The 17,677-nt window shown below is 37.0% G+C and overlaps 1 protein-coding gene and 1 long non-coding RNA gene across 2 annotated transcripts in view; one reads left to right on the top strand and one right to left on the bottom strand.

Annotated features, from left to right (window-relative positions):
• CENPE (centromere protein E) overlaps nucleotides 1-16,163 on the bottom strand; it is a 73,850-nt gene extending 57,687 nt beyond the window's left edge. Inside the window, exons 1-12 of the mRNA XM_079921080.1 lie at nucleotides 15,998-16,163; nucleotides 14,407-14,498; nucleotides 12,260-12,349; nucleotides 12,025-12,143; nucleotides 10,548-10,667; nucleotides 10,035-10,116; nucleotides 9,810-9,877; nucleotides 9,670-9,732; nucleotides 3,984-4,035; nucleotides 2,406-2,493; nucleotides 1,931-2,060; nucleotides 860-979 (exon numbers count right to left, since the gene is read on the bottom strand). Coding sequence (XP_079777206.1) covers nucleotides 860-979; nucleotides 1,931-2,060; nucleotides 2,406-2,493; nucleotides 3,984-4,035; nucleotides 9,670-9,732; nucleotides 9,810-9,877; nucleotides 10,035-10,116; nucleotides 10,548-10,667; nucleotides 12,025-12,143; nucleotides 12,260-12,349; nucleotides 14,407-14,498; nucleotides 15,998-16,059 — 1,086 coding nt within the window. The 5' untranslated portion in view covers nucleotides 16,060-16,163. The remainder of the gene's footprint in view (nucleotides 1-859; nucleotides 980-1,930; nucleotides 2,061-2,405; nucleotides 2,494-3,983; nucleotides 4,036-9,669; nucleotides 9,733-9,809; nucleotides 9,878-10,034; nucleotides 10,117-10,547; nucleotides 10,668-12,024; nucleotides 12,144-12,259; nucleotides 12,350-14,406; nucleotides 14,499-15,997) is intronic.
• Nucleotides 16,164-16,214: 51 nt separating this feature from the next.
• The window catches only part of LOC307185862, a 232,214-nt gene continuing 230,751 nt past the window's right edge, over nucleotides 16,215-17,677 (top strand). The window contains exon 1 of the long non-coding RNA XR_013828189.1: nucleotides 16,215-16,349. This is a non-coding gene — a long non-coding RNA (uncharacterized lncRNA). The remainder of the gene's footprint in view (nucleotides 16,350-17,677) is intronic.

The raw sequence follows: 17,677 nt of genomic DNA, 5'->3' as shown, positions 1-17,677 counted from the left end.
GGTTATGTTAATAACAAATGTAGCTAGATTTTAAAACTTTGAAAGCAGCTTAAAAGAACAGAATAGAAATTTGTATGTGAACTAAGAGAACTTTAATTTTATTGAAATAAAATATACCCTACCTGCAGAACACCAATACACAGTTACCATAATCAGTAATTTCTCAAACTAAAAATAAAGTCAAATATACATTTCTTCTCATGTCACTATTCTATATGCCATTACAATGCTCTTAAAGCAATTCTATTAGTTGCCTAAAAATATATAAATAGTAGGCAGAGAAGTCATAAAAGCAGAGATTTGAATACCTACAGCAAAGGAAGAGATGTTTTCATAAGACTATCATTTGATATTTTAGCTTATTCCTAAAAAGATCACTAAAATGCAAGATTTATATAAAATAGAGGACCATAATAGTTAAAACAAACAATGACAAGTGATTATGCTATCTTATTAGATTGCTATCTCAGGGTTGGAAGAAAAATTCAAGTTAACGTGAAACTAGAGAAAGTAGTTTTAGGTACCTATACATGATCTCTCTTTTTTAACCTAATTCCCTATGTATAATTTGTGACAATTAAAAAAAAAAAATTATCTCCACTTGGCCCACTTGAAAATATCAAATTTTCCCCTTTGAAAATGAAAAACGAAATCTAAAATAACTTCAAGAAACAAATCTTTCAGTTTATAGTAAATTAAACTAAAATTTTTATGAGTTGACTTCTTCTTAGTTGAAAGCTGTTTTAAATTTAGGTTGCAAAACTCAGATATTGATGACTTAAGAATCTCTGGGCGATTAGGTAGATCTCAGTTCTAAATCTGTCCCTACTCTTTACTGAAATACATGGTTCACACATACCTCCTCTAATTGCTTTTTAAGATCCATTATTTCTTTTCTGTATCTTTTCAGGAGAGCTTCATCATTTGATACCTCGTTAACGTAAGGAGTATTCTTCATATGTTTAGCAGTGCTGGCAAACTGGGAAAAAATACAAGAGTGTTATGTGCTCCACACACAAAAATTAAGTAAATTAATAATATTTGGTCTTCTTGTAATTAAGTTTTGTAAAGAAAAATCAGTACTCTTCCCAGGTAGTTTAATACTTTTGAGTACAGAGTGCATTTTATGTCCCTGTAACAATGCCTGTAAGGCTCCAGTCAAAAGCCTCTCTCCTTCCTTTGAACGCTATCCTACTTACTAGCTACTTAAGTATTAATCCAAGGCAATCGTGTTGGAAGACAGGTCTTATCTTCCCTATAAGACTATACATTCTGTGAAGCCAGGGACACTATTTTCTATCTGTTTTCTCTGACAGTACCTCGACCCAGTGCTCAGTAGCTATTTAAAGCAATGTTTCTTAGAGTATGAGTATCAGAAGTTACTTTAAGTGGGTACATGAAGGTATCCATTATATAAAACATTGAATCCTTCATTGAGACAGCTATTCTACTGACAATTCAATTCCCCCCTACTCGCCCCTCTCCTTTAAACATAAAATGCAGGCCTTAGGCTCAGTGCAAAGGCAGGCAACAATCAGCTAGCAGGAATTTAGGAATTATTTTATTATAAGCACATACACATGTTTTTTGGGTCACCTTCTATTTGTTCCAAGTGATACTAGTTTTTCATTTACGGAACTGATATAACGTTTCCTTTCATAATCAATTAAGTAAAAAAGTGAGTTTGTAAAAGAAAAATATCAAGTCAATTTCAGTAAAATAGTGTTGGATGTGGCAAAAATTGTGGAGGTGGGATATGAATGATTGAATTTTGGGAAAATTAAGAAATGCTATTTAGCAGACAACACGTAATTTTATTTTAACAGGTAGTTATGTGAATTAAAAAAACTCTACCTATTTTTAGCAGGTAATTTTTCCTTCTTAAAGATGATATCCCCTCCTATTAAGCTGAGATAAAAATCACACTCACCTGGAGAGTAGTAAGAGTTTCATCAAAAGACACTGGAGTAATTGTGCAGATAATACGTGTTTTCGCATTTCCTCCCAAGGAATTCTGGAGAATTCGTGTTAATTTGCTATCTCGATAATTTATGAAACCACTTAGTGAGAAATGAGTTTGGGAAGAAAAAGAGTAAGAATTTTTATATAACAAAAGTGGTTGGTTCTTAATGTAGAACCTTAAAATAGCTACAGTTAAAAAAATTAATTATTTACAGGTTGCATGAGGCAGATCAAAACTACTAACTAAAAAATATTTAAAATATAGAAAGTAAATTTAGTAGGACACAATCATATGTATAAGAAGCCAAGCATGATCACAGAGTCATGAAAGCTTTTGAATATATGAAATAAGAACATTTATTTGAGTGTCACTAAAATATTACAATTCTCGACCTAATGAAAACATAAGCATTAACAGATAGAGTACAGTGGGATAAACATACCCAACTTGTCCATCACTAAGTTTCTTGATCACTTGTCCCAAAATAAATAAGCTTCGATTTATATTACAGCCTTCTTTGAGTCGCAAACCTGCATTTATTAAACAAATATAAAAACTAAAATTGAGCCCTGTACTGGATGATGAACTTATCAGTAAATTATGAGAGAAAGTAGAAAGTAAAGGGACAGATGTTGAAGTCCATGCTTTGGACTAGATCTGAGCCCACCTTTAATACCACTGGTGGAGGAGCTGTCTCCCTAACCCTCCCCCAATTAGGTGAATCAGAAAGGTTATCACCTGAGAGAAATGGCAAAATGAAAAAGATGACTAAGAAAAGAATAAGAGGGAGGGAAAGCCCATTGTCTAAAAGAGCTCCTCTAATTCCTCCATTCAAATCTATTTTTTCCAAACCTTCAAATATAGGCAACTATAGGCTCAAAACCAAAAAAAAGTTCTCATTTTAATATTGTGAGTATGTTCACATGACTCTAACATTAAAAAAAAGTACCTGGAAAAAGCTCTTTTCCAGTTTTATGCCCCAACCAGTTCCTGTTCCCTCCACCAGTAAACCATGTTTATTATTTATTCTTCTAGATTTGTAGAAATACAAGTTCATATATATTCATTTCTCCCTTTTCTTTTTCAGACAAATAGTAGCATACTATACACAGTATTTTGCACTTTGCTTTTTTCACTTGGCAGTATATTGTGCATCATATCAGTAAACACTGGTCTTTTTCATAGCATAGAATTCCATCGTATGGATGTATCAGAAATTATTTACCTAGAACCCTGTTGAGGGATATGTAGGTTTTCAATCTACCATGTATACAAAAAATACTGCAATAAATAACTCTGAATAGCTGTTATTTCACAGGTGCATTATTCAGTTATTGCTGTAATATTGCTGCTTAACAAGCCACCTTAAAACAACAAGCATTTATTTCCCGTTCATGGGTCTGGTTTGGTGGATATAGGCCATGCTCAGCTGGGTGTCTTTATGTCAGGCTGCAGGAAATGAACACAGAGAGAGGCTTGACCTCTTTATGATTTTGCACCTTCCCATCTAAGTATGCTTTTCCATTTGTTGAAGTATTTGGTTATGTCCTTCAGGTCTGTTTTGAAGTTTTCTTTATTTTGGCCCTGTGCAATTTTTGTTGAGTTTCTTCCTAGGTATTACACCTTTTAAGCTATCATTGTAAACTGAGTCTTTTTGCACACTAAATATTCTAACTGGTTATTTGTATTATAGAATTATTAATGTCTGTATATTAATTTTGTGCCCCACTTCCCTTCTGAATTTTCTTACCTGATATGGAAATTTAGATGGTTTTCATGGTACTCTCACGAGCTTTTCAGCTATACAATCCTATCAACTCTACAGTTCTAGTTTTTTAATTGATGCTATAGTAGCCCAAATTAGATAATTAGCCACATACATAAGCTGCTTTTTACATGAAGGACTTTTATCACAAAATTATTATTGTGATTATTAGTTTCTAAAATGCATGGTAGAACTTTTATTCTGTGAAAGAACAGGAAGACACTCAGACCAACATATTTCATAAGTTTTCATTACCTTCAGCACCTGTTTGAGCAGCTCTTTCACTGCCAGCAAGATCAACCAAATTCTGTAAGACAGATGATAATAAACCTTTAGGAAGCATAATGAGATAAAACCCAAACTACTGAAAGAACATTTAAAACACATAGTTTACTTGAACACCCCATCTGTACCCTCATCTTTCACCCCACTGTTCAGGCCTTCCCTTGTCAAACCGAACTGTAACCCTTGTTCCTTCTTTGTATCCTCCATAATGCCACCAGAATAGGTTTTCTATTTACTACACAAAGTTCAAAACCTTATCATATGAATGTGATTCTTTGCAGTCTGGCACTTGTGTGGCCCCAGCATTATATCTATTCATTACTTACTCCTAACTCTAGCTGAACTACTCACTACACCCTAAACGCCTCATGTACTTCTACACTCCTAAGTGCTACCTTTTGCCATTCTCTTTGTTACTTCTAAAGTTCTAGACCGCCCCTAGTCTTTATTCAGGACCAAAGGCAAATGTTACCTGCTCAATGTAGCTTTGCCGATTTTATCCTTTCTCCTCCCATACCTTGAATGAGTTGTTCTTTTGACTGTACCCAGAGGTCATTATAGATGACTTATTCTTACAGCACTTATTGTGTGGAGCTAGTCATTTGTCTCTGACTCTACTGTAGCATCTTTAAAAGCACGGACCTCTTTCATTTCACAAATATTGTTGGAAAAAAGTGACTGTCATGCTTCAGGCAGTATGTTAGGTGCTAGGGATATGGCAATGAATTCGACAAGTAAGGTCCCTGTCCTGATAGAGCTTATATTCTATATGGAGTGGTAAGAGGAGAGGAGGAAGTTGCTGAGAAGACAGAAGAAGACAGATAGGAAACATAACCTGGTAAATGTAATACAGATAATTTAAAGAGAGTCCTGGAAGAGGAAAGAAGGGACAAGTAGGTTCTCTGGACTGAGTGGTAGGGGTAGACTTCCCATTAAGCTCAGATCTGGAATGACAGAGGGAGGCAGCCATGTAAAACCAAGGGAAGCACAGTGCAGATTAAAAGAGCAGCCAGTACACTCAGTCACAAAACAGAAGTGAGCTTGGTATGCTCAAAAAATAAAAAGGGCAACCTGGCAGAGTTGGTGAAGTGGCGATGGAACACATAGCATAAGAGAAGGAGGTAGGAGTCAGATTATGCAGAGCTTTGTAAGTAGGGGTAAGAACGTTGGATTTTCCAAGCACAATGGGAAGCCAAGAGAGGGCTTTAATCAAAAGAGTGACGTATCTTGATTTAACTTTCTGAAAGATCAACCGTGGTATCCTAGATGGAGAATGAACTGGAGAGGGGCAGAAGTGGCAGCAGTTAGCCCAGTTAGGAGGCTAGTGCAGGAATATAAGTGAGAGATGATGGTGGCTTGGGCTAGGGACGTCGTAGTGGAGACAGTAAGTAGTGGAGGGATGTCCTCTTTGTTTTTTAATCTGAGAGCCCAGTAAATATTATTAATGCATTAAAAGAAAGTCAGAGATTTAAGTTATCTCTCTCTTTGAGGAGTAGGCAGGTAATTATGTACTCCTGCTTTACAGTCCTGTCTCAGATACTGCTTTCTCTAAAATACTCAAAGAAGTCTAATCGTTGTTATATACTATCTAGTACAAGTGACCTAGATACATAATAAAGGGGAAAAGTGGTGATGAAAGCATGAATTAAAGTAAAAAGATGAGGACAAGCATTAGTGTTCAAAGGCACTAAGAAGCTCAGTCTATTTATAAGAGAGGAGCTTATGTGGACCAGAAGGAAGCAAAGTAAGACTGGTTAAGCCAGATCTTGTCCAAGGAAATGCCACAGCAAAAGTAGTGCTTAGTAACATTAGAAATCTGCATAACAGACCAAAGAAAGGAAGACGAGAGTCCTAGAGGCCAGGCCCAGGAGAATGACAGAGTAATTCAAGAGAGATGAGAACCTAAATGAGTATGACACCCAATGGAATGATGACAGGTAGGATCAGGAAGAAATGGTGATGACTGGAGAAAAGGGAAAGAAAGAAAAAATGAGCCAAAATAGACTTGGGTTTCCAGCCTAGGTGACCAGGATAATGCTAGTATTACTGGAAAAAGGAATATTCATTAGAATAGGAAGAAATTAATTTGGTTTTAGATCCACTGAAGTTTGAGATAACAGTGGGACAATCTTTAGAAAGACAGGAATTAGAACTCTAACTCAATGGTGAAAAACTGAAAGCATTTCCCCTAAGATCAGGAACAAGACAAGGATGAACACTCTCACCACTACTATTCAACATAGTTTTGGAAGTCCTAGCCACGGCAATCAGAGAAGAAAAAGAAATACAAATTGGAAAGGAAGTAAAACGGTCACTGTTTGCAGATGACATGATACTATACACAGAGAATCCTAAAGATGCCACCAGAAAACTACTAGAGCTAATCAATGAATCTGGTAAAGTTTCAGGATATAAAATTAATGCACAGAAATCTCTTGCATTCCTATACACTAATGATGAAAAATCTGAAGGAGAAATTAAGGAAACACTCCCATTTACCACTGCAACAATAAGAATAAAATACCTAGGAATAAACCTACCTAGGGAGACAAAAGACCTGTATGCAGAAAACTGTAAGACATTGATGAAAGAAATTAAAGATGATACAAACAGATGGAGAGATATACCGTGTTCTTGGATTGGAAGAATCAATATTGTGAAAATGACAATCCTACCCAAAGCAATCTACAGATTCAATGCAATCCCTATGAAATTACCAATGGCAGTTTTTTTACAGAACTAGAATAAAAAATCTTAAAATTTGTATGGAGACACAAAAGACCCTGAATAGCCAAAGCAGTCTGGAGGGAAAAAAACGGAGCTAGAGGAATCAGACTCCCTGACTTCAGACTATATTACAAAGCTACAGTAATCAAGACAATATGGTACTGGCACAAAAACAGAAATATAGATCAATGGAACAGGATAGAAAGCCCAGAGATAAACCCATGTACCTATGGTCAATTAATCTATGACAAAGGAGGCAAGGATATACAATGGAGAAAAGAGAGCCTCTTCAATAAGTGGTGCTGGGAAAACTGGACAGCTACATGTAAAAAGAATAAAATTAGAACACTCCCTAACACCATACACAAAAATAAACTCAAAATGGATTAGAGACCTAAATGTAAGACCGTACACTATAAAACTCTTAGAGGAAAACATAGGAAGAACACTGACACAAATCACAGCAAAATCGTTTTTGATCCACCTCCTAAAGTAATGGAAATAAAAACAAAAATAAACAAATGGGACTTAAGGAAACATAAAAGTTTTTGCACAGCAAAGGAAACTATAAACAAGACGAAAAGACAACCCTCAGAATGGGAGAAAATATTTGCAAACGAATCAACGATCAAAGGATTAATCTCCAAAATATGTAAACAGCTCATGCAGCTCAATATCCAAAAAACAAACAACCCAATCCAAAAATGGGCAGAAGACCTAAATAGACATTTCTCCAAAGAAGACATACAGTTGGCCAAGAAGCACATGAAAAGCTGCTCAACATCACTAATTATTAGAGAAATGCAAATCAAAACTACAATGAGGTATCACTTCACACCAGTTAGAATGGGCATCATCAGAAAATCTACATACAACAAATGCTGGAGAGGGTGTGGAGAAAAGGAACTCTCTTGCACTGTTGGTGGGAATGTAAATTGATACAGCCACTATGAAGAACAGGATGGAGGTTCCTTAAAAAACTAAAAATAGAATTACCGTATGACCCAGCAATCCCACTACTGGGCATATACCCAGAGAAAACCATAACTCAAAAAGACATGCACCCCAATGTTCATTGCAGCACTATTTACAATAGACAGGACATGGAAGAAACCTAAATGCCCATCAACACACGAATGGATAAAGAAGATGTGGTACATATATACAATGGAATATTACTCAGCCATAAAAAGAAATGAAATTGGGTTATTTGTAGAGACATGGATGGATCTAGAGACTGTCATACAGAGTGAAATTAAGTCAGAAGGAGAAAAACAAATATCGTATATTAACGCATATTTGTGGAACCTAGAAAAATGGTACCGATGAACCGGTCTGCAGGGCAGAAATTGAGATACAGATGTAGAGAACAAACGTATGGACACAAAGGGGGGAAAGTGGTGGTGGTGGGATGAATTGGGAGATTGGGATTGACATGTATACACTAATATGTATAAAATGGATAACTAATAAGAAACTGCTGTATAAAAAAATAAATAAAATAGAACTCAGAGACATTAGAAACAATAAACATTTGACCATCGTCAACACAGAAATGGTAACAAGGGCAAACAAGGGAAGAAAAGCCACAGAACACTCCTGTGCTTTGATTAGGAGCGTAGTAGGAAAGAAGCCACAAAAGGGAATAAAGGAGCAGAGCTAAGAGCACCTGGATGTTATTATTCCAGAAAGGCCAGGAGACACTCATAAAAAGACCACCTCCAAAGAGCCAGAAAAAGACTCTTTGGGGAAGACTTCTTTCCAAGAAGATACTTAGAGTAAGTGGGAAGTCTGGAGTGTTGGACCAGATGGTTTCTATGGTCCCCAGATGATGGAGCATCAAATAATATAATAAAAGACACCAAACAGATCACTGAATATGTCAAGCTAAATTATAATTAAATTTAATTATAATTAAACTTAATTTATAATTAAAGCTAAACTATGAGAGAAAAGTTAAAATTGTAGTGATATATCACAGGCTAGGTTTGGAAAACAAAACAGAAGTTAGGTTTTATGTTTTTCGTTGTTGTTAAAGACTAATCTACTAAAATAAATGCTATACTTGTATAGTAAAATAACTCAGGTGAACTAGAATTAGATACTTAAGACTCTGATTTTTCAAAATCTGAAAAACAAAAATATTATAGATTTATTACTTTTTCCCCTGAAGTTTTCAAATCAAATCGAAAAATCTTACATCATATCCCATATCAAACTAAAGAATTTAGGCCTTGAAGACAGAATAAAGCAATAATGGTAAGGAATAGAAAGGAAGCACAAAAAAAGAGAAATGATACAGTGCAGCATGGAGGAATGTTTGCATAATGCTTACATTCACTTATCAACAAATAGGTATTGAATATAAACTATGTACAATGCGTTGGAGTTACAAAGATGAAGGAGATATCACTCTTCCTTTCAAGGGATTTATAGTCTAAAACACTGTTTATAATACAAAGCTTATTTTCTTATTGTACTTAATTATGAACTTGAATAATCTGATTTATTTTTTAACTATCTCACCCAGGTTTTTGTTCATCTCATAAGTATCAATACCATTGGCAGAGACCAAAAAAACCCTCAAAACCCCAAACACAAAAAAATCACCAAATTCCAAGATTACTTTAACTCTTAAATGTGCATGGAATCAACCCTTCCTCAATTACTAGTTAGGGAAAGCCTCAACTCCTACAGTTCTTACATCTAAAGTTCAGGAAATGGCAGCTATAAGATCACAGGAAGTAAGATTCTCTGAACTCTTCCCACATTTCCGCTAGTAATCTCATGTTAGTGATGAGACTGAACTACCAATTTATAGATGCTTTTGCCAATTAGTTAACAGTTCTCATGAAACCAAACATACAGCAGCTAAATTAAATTTTGGTTCGGCTCATTTAGTACTTTATCACGGTTCATCAATACTCACCAAATGGGACACCTTGACAGATCCTTCAAAATTAGGTTCACCTTTCTCTCTACTTTCCAAAATCTAGAAAGAAAAGGCAACTTGTAGAAAAATTAGTGTATTTTTAATTGGAAAGACCAAATATAGAGAGAATTACCTACCATCCTAAAAATGGTATGAGAACGACTACTTCTTTGATTCATTTTTGTAATTCCATAATGCCTGTTCTCTGTAAAAGAATCATATTTCAGCTGTGTATATTACAATCCAAAGAAAAACACTAACTTGTATTTAAGTTTAGAAGTGAAAAGTGTGATTTAAAGCCTAAATACATCAATTAAATAGTTTTTACACGTGTTTTGAAGAAATACAGTATAAAGTCTTACTCTCTCCTTTTGTGATCCACTTCAAAGCCATTTCTGATGTATAAACAACTTCTTCTGTGAGATCAGCCACATACACATTCCTCTGAAACAAGTTTAATTATGGGAAAAGTAGAGAACTATAAGTCACTTAAAATTTTGCATTTCAAAAAGAAAGTGCAAAGTATTATAGAATTCATTTGTGGAAGTTAAGAGTAGAAAATGGGCACTTCTGTACAAATATAACAACTAAATCTATGCTATTTACAATTTATTTCCTGTACCAAAATACACCGAATTCTAACCTGAGACTTCCAGCTTGCTCTTTTTAGGCACTTATGCCACAACATTATAGCTGTCAATATTTAAAAACTATACATGTTACTTAAGAGATAATCTCTATAAATGTTTAAGAAAGAAAATAAAAAACAAATGATAGTAACAGGAGACACTTTAAAATATATAGAAATTAAAGGCAAATGTTCAAGAAAAATAATCCCAATGAGTAACTCTTTTTTGAGCCACTCTGTTACTTACATTGAAGTCTTCCCGAATTATTAAAGGCTTCATTTTCTCAGTGTCACAGAGTAAGTCTGTAATGGTTTCATTGTATATCTCCATGTAAGACACACGTAAAAGAAATTCCCTATCAGGAAACTAGAAGAAAAAGATATGTGAAAACATATCAGAAAACATCAGAGATCATCCAATTATGAAAATCTAATAATGAATGCTTATGTGCTAATATTAAATATTAAAATATTCTTTGAGAAACTATCTTTTAAAACTTTTTATTTATTTATTTATTTTTTGCGGTACGCGGGCCTCTCACTGTTGTGGCCTCTCCCGCTGCGGAGCACAGGCTCCGGACGCGCAGGCTCAGCGGCCATGGCTCACGGGCCCAGCCGCTCCGCGGCATGTGGGATCTTCCCGGACCGGAGCACGAACCCGTGTCCCCTGCATCGGCAGGCGGACTCTCAACCACTGCGCCACCAGGGAAGCCCTAAAAATATTTACTTATTTTTTAGTTGATGTATAGTTGACCTATTTCACTATGTTAGTTCCTGGTGCACAACATAGTGATTCAATATTTCCATACATGTCAAAATGATCACATGATAAGCCTAGTTACCATCTGTCACTATACAAAGATGTTACAATATTATTGACAATATTCCCCATGCTGCACATTTCATCCCTGTGACTCATTTATTTTCTAACTGGACATTTGTACCCTTTAATCTCCCTCACCTATTTCTCTCATTCCTCCAACTTCCATCCCCTCTGACAACCACCTGTTTGTTCTCTGTATCTATGAGTCTGTTTCTGTTTTGTTTGTTCATTTGTTTTGTTTTTTAGATTCCACATATAAGTGAAGTCATGTGGTACTTGTCTTTCAGGAAATTATCTTTGTAAAACAAACAAAAAACAAAACTTCCCCGGTGCTTCTATATTGATAACAAGCAACAACAACAGTAAAGCATTTTTTCAGAAATAATGAAAAGTATAGTATCATAGAATTATAACAGGAAAATACCCAGTCCAATTCTCTAACCTCAAAATGAAACCTACATATATTCAAGAAATTAAAAATAAAGTAATGATGAAAAAACTAATTTAATACCAGCTCAACTAATTAGCTTGCCTATTCTGACCTTCTGATTCCCTCATCTTTTATCTAGTCTACTTTTTACTGCTCCTTAATAATCACTGGTAGCTAAACAAAGGCAATGAGGACCTAATCATTATGATAAGATTTTCCTGTTCCTTAATGCCCACTTTTTGGTGGGAGTACTGTTTCATGATTCAAAGGAAAGAATGAAAGAACTTTAAGCTTTGTAGTTAATAAGTTTGTGGGAAAAAAAAGAATCTATGCTATGCCTTCCTTCTTTCCTCATGGATAATCAAGAGATAACTATAAATATACTTCATCATTACAAGAGAACACTAAGGTTGCTATCCTATTATCACCACTTTTACCTGCATGTACTAGAAATTTAGCTAAATTATTTACCTTCTTAATTTTTTGGAAAATGTCATGAATTGCCCTGGGTATTACTCCCAAATAATCTTGTGACCCCAACATAGTATATGTTTTTCCTGATGCAGTCTGCCCATAGGCAAATATAGTACCTGCAAAAACAAAACACACACATGCAAAGATTAAAAATGAATCTATAGTGTATAAAACTATCAATACTTGCTAAACAGACCCCCAAGACTGAAATGTTTTTGCAGTGAATACACACCATTGTAGCCTTGTATGGCAGAATCTATGATTGGTACTGCTATTTCTTCATACACATTTTTAGTAGTTTCATTACTATGAAAGACACGATCTAAAAAACAAAACATAAAAGTTAAGTCAAACAAATTAACTGTTTTCATTCTGAATTAGTAGTTGCCCACAGAAATAAAATTGTCAGGATATGGTATGATAAAAGATTTAAGACACAATATTTCCTTCAACTTATTTGTCCTCTGAAAATACTCTTCTCTTTAGGTAAAATGTGTTGGTCCTCACACAGAAAAAATACAAGTCTGTTACCCTATGTGCTTTCAAGAGGCAGTAGGGCATGGTGGCTGAACATGGGGGTCCAGAATCAGACCGCCTGCAAATCTTGGTTCTGCCATTTACAGTGTTATTTTGGCCAAAGTGGTTGATGTCTCCGTGCCTCAGTTCCCTAATGTGTAAAATGGATATATATTATCTTCCTCATAGAATTATTGTGAACATATGTTAATACTTTGGAAGTATAAACTATTACTATTCTTTGAGAAATGTTAATGTTTTTAACATACCTAGCAAGAAGGTCTAGCTCAAACGAAACCAAAAAACGCAGATATTTGGAAGAAAAGTACTGACCAAAGCTGAAGTGCTGCTAAAGGCTGGGTTTAGAGTAGCATTTGCACTGATAAATTCACAAGTCCAGGATGTGGTTCTCTGCTTTTGTTAGCACATTAAAAATAGACCACTCTTTTAGCAGTGCCCTCACATTAAAAAGCTCACAAGAAATGGATTTGTAAATCAGGAGGGTAATGTACTGACTTACAATGAGAAATTCAGTGATCACACTGCTTGCACCATGACCACACATCTGCCCTATGGGCAGAACAATATGGAAAACCAAAGTGCCCTCTGTAGGCTGCTTAAGGGTCATGATTTTAGAGCAAGGAGAAATGGCAGGGTGATTCAAACTTTAATGTTATCTGTTTCAGACAGCTGGATGAGTCCAAAACCTGCATGGGCGTATATGGCTACTGAGAATCTGTGGTACTTAGGTTTTATAATCTCTGGCACATATTACCTTTTAAAAATTATGTTAATACCACCAAACATTCCTTTACCAGGAATCATTTTCTCTTCTGCGTATCTTTGTGGCTTTCTAGTTAAACACTAATTGGACAACTTAATCACTTACTCCTGAGGTTGGTGACAGGCCGTCACTGTTGCTCTATGGTGCCTAAGTGGCAGCATGGTAGTGTGGCTGGAACACAGATCTGGAGCCTGACTCTTTCATTTGCTGGCTGTGTGACTCCAGGCCTCTCTGATTCCTCATTAAAATGGGAAGGTACCAAATTTATATAAGCTTATTAGGAGGATTAAATGAGTTAATATATATGAAGTGCTTAGAACAGTGCCTGGCACATTGTCAGCACTATATACATGCTAAATCAATACACAAATCAACCTAGTTAACTGTTAGGTCCTCCAAGTCCCTTTGTCCTAGCTAACTCTCACTCATCCTGCAGGTCCCAGTGTAAGTGGTACCATTTCAGACACCTAGATTAGTTAGATCCCTGCTATAAACTCCCACAAAGCTTATGTCATCATAAGTGTAAAAACTTGTTTAAAGCCTTTCTTTCCACCAAATAAGATCCACAAAAGCAGAGATAGGTCCCCACTGTATTCTACCAGACAAAGAAGGAATATCTTCACTATTTATTCTTTAAAAAGTTTTGAAAAACAACTGGAAAAAAAAAAAAGAAAATAAACAACAAAAAAAGAAACAACAACAACAAAGAAACCAAACTGGAAGATCTTAAAGATGACTTGACATTAAATAACATATTTTGGGCTTACAGAGTTTTACGCCACAAGTACGTTGACGAATAAGAGGAAAAATGTTAATTTCAGTTAAAAGGCACTATGACTATAACTGTGTTTAATTTTTTATTTACTTATTATTATTTTTTATTATTGCTATGTTTTAAGTGTCAGTTTATTATCTTACTTAGCATACATGAATGAACAATTTTTCAAAGTTTCCACTGAAGCAGTTTACTGAAGGCTTAGTTTGATCTTTAGTGACAAATCCAGTGTTATTCATAAGGCTTTTGTACTCATAACAGAAAAATGATACCAGGTTAACTTTTGATGCTGTTATAAACTTACCAAAATTGAAGGATTTACTCCCATCAACTTGATAAATTGTATTATTGTCAGTTTTCCAGTAAACTTGAGTATCTTTTCCAAGCGCCTCTTCTCTAAAAGAATAAAAAAACTGCATTTTAGAATAACTGGTCACAGAAGTTGTGTTACATGAAAGATAACTGAAAAGACCTCATCTTCTGATGAATATTTTAAAAGATGGTAATGACGTATACCATAAATAGGATAAATGTGGAAAATCCACCTTTGAGGGGTCAAAGGTGGATTTTAAATGGGGCTTTGTGACCTCCTGCACTTTCATGGGAGTTTCTTTGTGAAGCTCTTCACTTCCACCTTCCAACGCAGTACTGGCAGCTGAAAAGATACGTTGAAAATGCAACTCTGGTTATGTCCCTCCTGCTTAAAGCCTTTAAAAACCATCTGAAATCCTTAATTTGGCACATGACACCTGGATCATTGTAATTTCTCTCTTCGAGCCATATCTTCCTCTAAATTCCTATATACACCCTAACTCCATACAAATCAACTGCCTGAAGGTCACTCCAAAATAAGATTCGACCCCTCTCTGCCTGGAATACCCTGACTTATGTTTCCATTAACTAACTTAACTGTTCTTTCATTCATGAAAAGTATCAGGAGTTTCCTACACAGCCCTGTCCCTCCCCTAAACTGTCTCACTGAAGGACTAAAGACTCCTCTAGCAAACATTCTCCACCTGTCTATCATAACACCTGTCATGATGTATTATAATGCTTTATGTAGATTTCTTCTAATGCATTAATGAGCTTCTTAAAAATAGGAAATTCCTCATTTTGATATTTTTATTTATTAAACACCCAGTAATGGTTAACAAATGTTTCTCAAACAAAATGTGTCAGCATTCTGGGGCAAAGGCCCGAGACAGGCAAAGCAAACAGACTTCATTTTCATTTCTGCCCCTTCCTGTTTTTTCTCTATAGCATTTATTACTCCAGTATCATCACTTAATATTCTATATTTTTCACTTTATTTTCTGTCTACCCCTTTAGAACGTAAGATCCACTGGGCAACGATGGTAGTGTGTGTTTAGTACAGTACACTGAACTAAAAAAAAAATCAATTTTGATGAATATCGGTCATTCAACCTTCTGAACGTGGAGTTCAGTCACTGAAGTGTTGAGGGTCTACCGAATACAATGGAAGAAGACTGACTAGTTCTTGCGCTCAAGGAGTATACAGTAAAGGGGGACAGAGCGTCAGTTAAATGTAAAATGACTAGCTGTGAAGAGTGCCAGTAAGGATTTTTCCTATGCGACTTTCCTGGGGGAGGGATGGGGAGCGCAGATGGGGGGACGGCAGAGCAGCGCAGGGAGTAGGGTTTTTAATGTCGGCGAGCCGGAGTTATAGACTTAAGAGAATCCCACAGCTGGAAAGTATCCTCTAGATCCTCCGATCCTGGCCCGTCACTTTACACATAAGAAACCAAGGCACAAAGCGGGTCAATGGCCGAGTTTCTAGGCAGCGGAGCAGGAAGGAGCAGCGAGGACTCACTCCTGCGGCTCGGGCCCGGGCCGGAGGCCGCAACGGGAACCTGGGCAAGGTCTGGCCCACCTACCTGCTGTTGAGCGGCCGAACCCGCACGCAGACGGCGACGGCGACGGCTCCTTCATCGGCCATCCTGCCGGGCTGGATCCCAGGACACTGTACAAAAACCTCCGCGCCCGGCGCTTCTGAGCGTAAGATCCACCCCGCCTTTAAATTTAAAATTTCCCAAACGCCGCGTCTGATTGAGCCGCGGCCTCGTGACGTCATAGGCCGTTCCATTTGCGTCGCGGCGCGGGGGACGCCGGGCCGGCGGCGTGTCCACGGATAAGGGTTGGGGGAGCAGTTATAAGGGTCTGGAGGAAAAGGAAGCTTGAGGCTCGCAGAGAGTGGGTCCGGATAGCCTGTGGCCAGAGGCTCTCAAGGTAATAGCAGAGATAACTATTGTTTGCTAAACGCCGTTGAAGTGCTGGCAGCCGTTTACAAACGCAATCCTCCACCCCATCCTTCAAGAGTTTGCAATCTGTGGAAAAACAAAGCCGAGAATTTTTTCTTCACTAACAAAAGAGAATTAGGACCTTTAAAGAATTACACTGTTTTTCTTTGTTTTGTTTTTTTTTAATTTAAAACAAAACAGGGCTTTCCTGGTGGCGCAGTGGTTGAGAGTCCGCCTGCCGAGGCAGGGGACACGGGTTCGTGCCCCGGTCCGGGAAGATCCCACACGCCGCGGAGCGGCTGGGCCCGTGAGCCATGGCCGCTGAGCCTGCGCGTCCGGAGCCTGTGCTCCGCAGCGGGAGAGGCCACAACAGTGAGAGGCCCGCGTACCGAAAACAAAACAAAACAAAACAAAACAAAACAAAAATATACTTTAAATGCCAAGAGTTGAAAGTTACTGCCCAGCCCAGAAACAGAAGACTCGTGTGCTCCTTGGAAACTCTTGAGTTTAAGTTTTTCCTTTTCCTCTCTTTTTGCGGTACGCGGGCCTCTCGCTGTTGTGGCCTCTCCCGTTGCGGAGCACAGGCTCCTGACGCGCAGGCTCAGCGGCCATGGCTCACGGGCCCAGCCGCTCCGCGGCATGTGGGATCTTCTCGGACCGGGGCACGAACCCGTGTCCTCTGCATCGGCAGGCGGACTCTCAACCACTGTGCCACCAGGGAAGACCCCTCTCTTTTTCTTTAAACTCCTTTTTTCCATTTTCTGTGAGTTCCTAAGAGGTTGACTTAGGAAAAGAATTATTGAAGACTGGAAAAAACTCGTTTAGTAGTGAGGTGAAACACTTTTTTAGCAGAAATGGGAAAGTGATTCTAAATAATTCTTTCCCAGAAATAGTGCTTGGTTTCCTTTGTTTTAAATATGTGTCATAGTAAAGTATAAACATTTTATTTAGGAGTAGTTTCAGTTTTAGTTGATTTAAGAAGGATCAAGAATTATCCCCTTTTCCCTCACCAAAAATATGACCTGCAGTTACTAATAATTGTTCATTATTTAGAGGATTAGAAAACTATTGATTTAGTAAAACTATTTTGGAAGGTAATCTGGCAATATTAATAAAAAACTGAATTGCTGTCCTTTATGCCAGCAATCCTGCTTTTAAGGATTCATTTATAGATGTATGAAGAGTCTTGCTATATAGCCATATAGCTATTACTGTAGTTGCAGCATCACATATAGTTAGCAAATGACAGGAAACGTATTGTGTCAATTAATAGGAAATGGATGACATTTTATCACTACAATGAAACATTATGTGGCG

The sequence above is a fragment of the Stenella coeruleoalba genome (genome assembly GCF_951394435.1).
Source record: "Stenella coeruleoalba genome assembly, chromosome: 4".
Lineage (NCBI taxonomy): Eukaryota > Metazoa > Chordata > Mammalia > Artiodactyla > Delphinidae > Stenella > Stenella coeruleoalba.
This window is presented reverse-complemented; position numbering and strand designations above follow the sequence as displayed.